General features: G+C 37.8%; 1 protein-coding gene across 1 annotated transcript; it reads left to right on the top strand.

Moving 5' to 3' along the window:
• The first annotated feature begins 1,812 nt into the window (after positions 1 to 1,812).
• Positions 1,813 to 3,551, top strand: LOC113274057. Its single transcript, XM_026523584.1, has 2 exons — positions 1,813 to 2,858; positions 3,212 to 3,551. The coding sequence occupies exons 1-2, from the start codon at positions 2,324 to 2,326 to the stop codon at positions 3,298 to 3,300; spliced, it is 624 nt and encodes a 207-aa protein (XP_026379369.1). The 5' UTR covers positions 1,813 to 2,323; the 3' UTR covers positions 3,301 to 3,551.
• The last annotated feature ends 220 nt before the right edge of the window (positions 3,552 to 3,771 follow it).

Genomic DNA, 3,771 nt, shown 5'->3' with positions numbered 1-3,771 from the left:
TGAAGGAAAGCCTGAATGACATCTGCTTCACTATATGAAGTTCAGTTTCTACCAGTTTACTACTCCAAGTTATTGAGAATTCTGGTGAGTCTTTTGAGAAGGAATATAGAAGGGTCTTCTAAACTCAAGAGAGACGGTAACCATTGGTTCAAGGTTATATAGATTGGGTCAAGTTTGGGTACAAGAAGGTGGCCAGTTGCAGCTGTTTCCTTGATGGCTAACCAGGGTTCATACAAGGGTCAGTTGGCAATGGCTAGGACTTGTTAAAGAAGTGACGAAGAAATAGGTTGCGGGTTTCAATCTGATTCGAATTCACAGGAGTTGAAGAGATATAAAAGAGCAAAACCTAAAGCTGCATCTCATATCATCACATACCCCTCTTCACCACTGCTTGAAACCCTAGTTTCAGCGAGCTTTTGCTCGCTGAAAAACCACCTTCCATCTGCATCTCATACATAGTTTGCATCTCCATCAGTGCATACACTAGCACTGCATCCATTACCTGCACATCTTCATCAGCATCTCATATATCCCCTGCATATCATCCGCATATCACCAGCACTCTCCAAAACCACCAGTCCACCTGCATATCACTCCATTACCACCTTCATCTCCACCACTATACCACCAACAGTATCATTCCTCACCTGCATTCATCAGCATAACCATCTATAGCAGATGGAGCCAGTCACTTGTTAGCAGCAATCCAACAACACCCGTTCCAAATCAAGCTATTACAGCAGCAACTTTAGGAGCCTGTACATTCACACTAGCAGCACAGCACCATCCTACATCTCCGCGGTCAACATCAGTCATAATACCAACACCATCAGTCCATACACTCCATTAGTCGCAGTTGTTTGGTTTGCTTGTTTCAGTTCTATATAATTTGTTGTTTCTTTGCCATGAACTCCAGTAGATAATTGCATCTTGGTTAGGGACGCTTTCGACGTCCGAACATGAACTCAAATTGATATTTAAACTGCCTGTTTTCTTGCAATTATATTGTTATTGCTCATTCTCTACTATGCTAAAAGTGTTTATGAGTTTATTTCTCAATCGTTTGAGTTGCAAATTGAATGGTTGTTTGATAGTTCTATTGCTAGTTAGGAATTCTTTGACCGGTAATTGTCTAGAAAACCTAAACACAAGTAGCACTATATGAGTATTGACGATGGGATTTTGTTAAGTACTCGTATGTATTGAATGACACTAGTAGGTAATTCATGCTTTTGATTTTATCACTAGGAGCAATCTTATCTCATAAAACTTAAGGCATTTGTTGAAGTCACACCTAGAGAGCGTACTTCTAGAAAACTTGACAAGTAGAATCCTGTAGTAGAGCGCTTCCATATCCGGTGAACTTAGGAGATAATAACGGAATAGTTGAGCGTACTAATTATTCTAGGGTTGTTAGTAATGGGTATTTTGCAGAAACTAGCTATGTCAGTAAGATTCACGTTTCGTGGCTTAGAAAGAGTCCTTGATCATTCATATCCTCATCGTTTGCATTATTCATTCAGAAATTAAATTGACAACTTTAACTCAACTCTCCCTTGGGACGATCCTGCTTATACGTATACTACTAGTTAGTTTAAAAAGAAGTAGAGAAATTTATTATTTGCGAGTTGACACCTCGTCAAAATTGGCGCCGCTGTCGGGGAGCAGTCGGTAATTTGAGTTGTTATTTATTTTTCTGTTTTGCATTTGGTTTTCATTCTTTGTTTTCTTTTTAGAATCTTATTTTCAGGTACAACAATCATTCTTTTGGCGTGTGCACATTTGGGAACAAGAGGTAAGTCTCTAAACGAGTTGTGTGCATAATATTTCAAGACGTATCCTTTTGGGAACAATACATATGGTTCACAAGACCAAGCATACTATGGTAATAATTCTGATTTTCAATCTCACTCTTACAATAACTTCCAACCATATGTGGGATATAATCAAAACCAATCTTTTTGCTATGATGACTATTCTACAAGACCTTGTGATTATTCTCACACATCGCAACAACCTTTTGGTGGTTATGTAAGTGGGAAATCACAAGGATGGGGGGATAGTTATACTTCTCATACGTTCCAATCTAGTTTCTTGCAGATGCCTATTGAATTCATGGATTTGCGACGTACATGGAACCAGATTAACTCAACTCTCAACGTACCGAGTTTCGTACCAAGTGAAACCTATGATAGTGTATGTAGACCTGTTCCGAATCGTATTTATGATCATTCACCCATTCAAACGGAAGATACATGGTCTAGATAACCTATTGTGAGTATTATCGGAAAACGTGTTAACATAAAGAAACTCTTTAGAAAATATGTGCAGTTGGGAGAAGAGGGAGAAACGGAAGAGACTCTTCAAGCAATTTCTAGGGCCATACATATGGAGGTTAACCGCCATGTTGATAATGGAGAAGAGCCCCAAGAAGAAGATTCCGAGGATGATGAATCTTTGGAAAATATTGATAATGGGTGCTACTAGCTCAACTCATGATTTTAATGATCATTCTCCTATTCAAAAGGAAGAAGTTGAGTCTAGAAACACTACAATTATTGATGGTAAGACTTATGTTGTGTATGAGAGCGATGATGATTATGACTTCTTTGTACACCCTACCCCAAATTCAGAGACAATCGATACTTTGAATGAGAAGTCAACTTGTGAAGAACGTAAGGATTACGATAATTTGCTTATGGAAGATTCTGATTTCTTTTCCGATGAGGAGGACTTGGTTATAGAAGAAACCAATGAATGTCTTAACAAGAGTTCGAGTGAGAATGATGATACTTGTGATGTGAGAATGGAAGTGTCCAGCAGTACCGAGGATCCGGTAATACAAGAATTTTTGCAAGGTTTGTCTAACCCTTTATGTGAACCTCTATATAATGATGATCCTCTCAAATTAGTAGTAGTTTCCCAAAGAGTTGTTAATCCATCATTTAGGAAGATACCTCATTTGGGGATGGAATTATGTGCTTCAAAAAATTTATCCGAATTTCTTGCTTCTAAGTATCCACCATATGTGTTTGAGTCTAACACCATGCAGGTTTGTGAAGAGGAGCCGATTGAAGTTCCTTCCACTTATGTTTTGTATACACTTCCGAGTGTAGAAAGAACTAAGTGTGGGGGTGACTCTCATGGGATGATAGTTTCATTTTTCCCACCATTAGCTAACATTCTTATGAAGCTTTTGCAATATATGCAGATTGTTTTGTGGATGGATCCTCAAATTTTCAGATTGTTGATATATGGGGAGTCTATTTTGAATGTTACTCGTCTGCGTCAATCAGGTGAACAATTCCAATTCTTACTTCCTTGTCTTTTTCAAGTATTCCTCTTATTCTTTTTGCAATGATTTGAAACATTGAGGAAAACGTTTGATCTAAGTGTGGGGGTAGGGTTCCATAAGACAAAAATTGACGTATACAAAACTTTAACTTTTAGAGATTTTTGAACAACTTAGAATGAACACTAGCCTTTCTAAATAGATGGCATTTTTTCTCCACAATGAGGTATATTTTATCTCAGTCGGGATTAGATGCCAACTAAATAGCTAGTTTAGTGTTTATCCTCTATTGTTTAGAAGTAGCTACGAGTTAGAGTCTCTATTTTGTAGTATGTAATTTGTATATAATTTGTTGATTTTGATGCCTCTAGTTAAACTCCGGAATCTAGAAACTTGTGCCTTTAGGATGACACTACCAATATAAGAGGATGAAACCATCTTGGTTGCAGGAGTTGAGCAACCCATTAACAAAAATGACA

This window comes from Papaver somniferum, chromosome 4 (assembly GCF_003573695.1).
Source record: "Papaver somniferum cultivar HN1 chromosome 4, ASM357369v1, whole genome shotgun sequence".
Classification (NCBI taxonomy): domain Eukaryota; kingdom Viridiplantae; phylum Streptophyta; class Magnoliopsida; order Ranunculales; family Papaveraceae; genus Papaver; species Papaver somniferum.
This window is presented reverse-complemented; position numbering and strand designations above follow the sequence as displayed.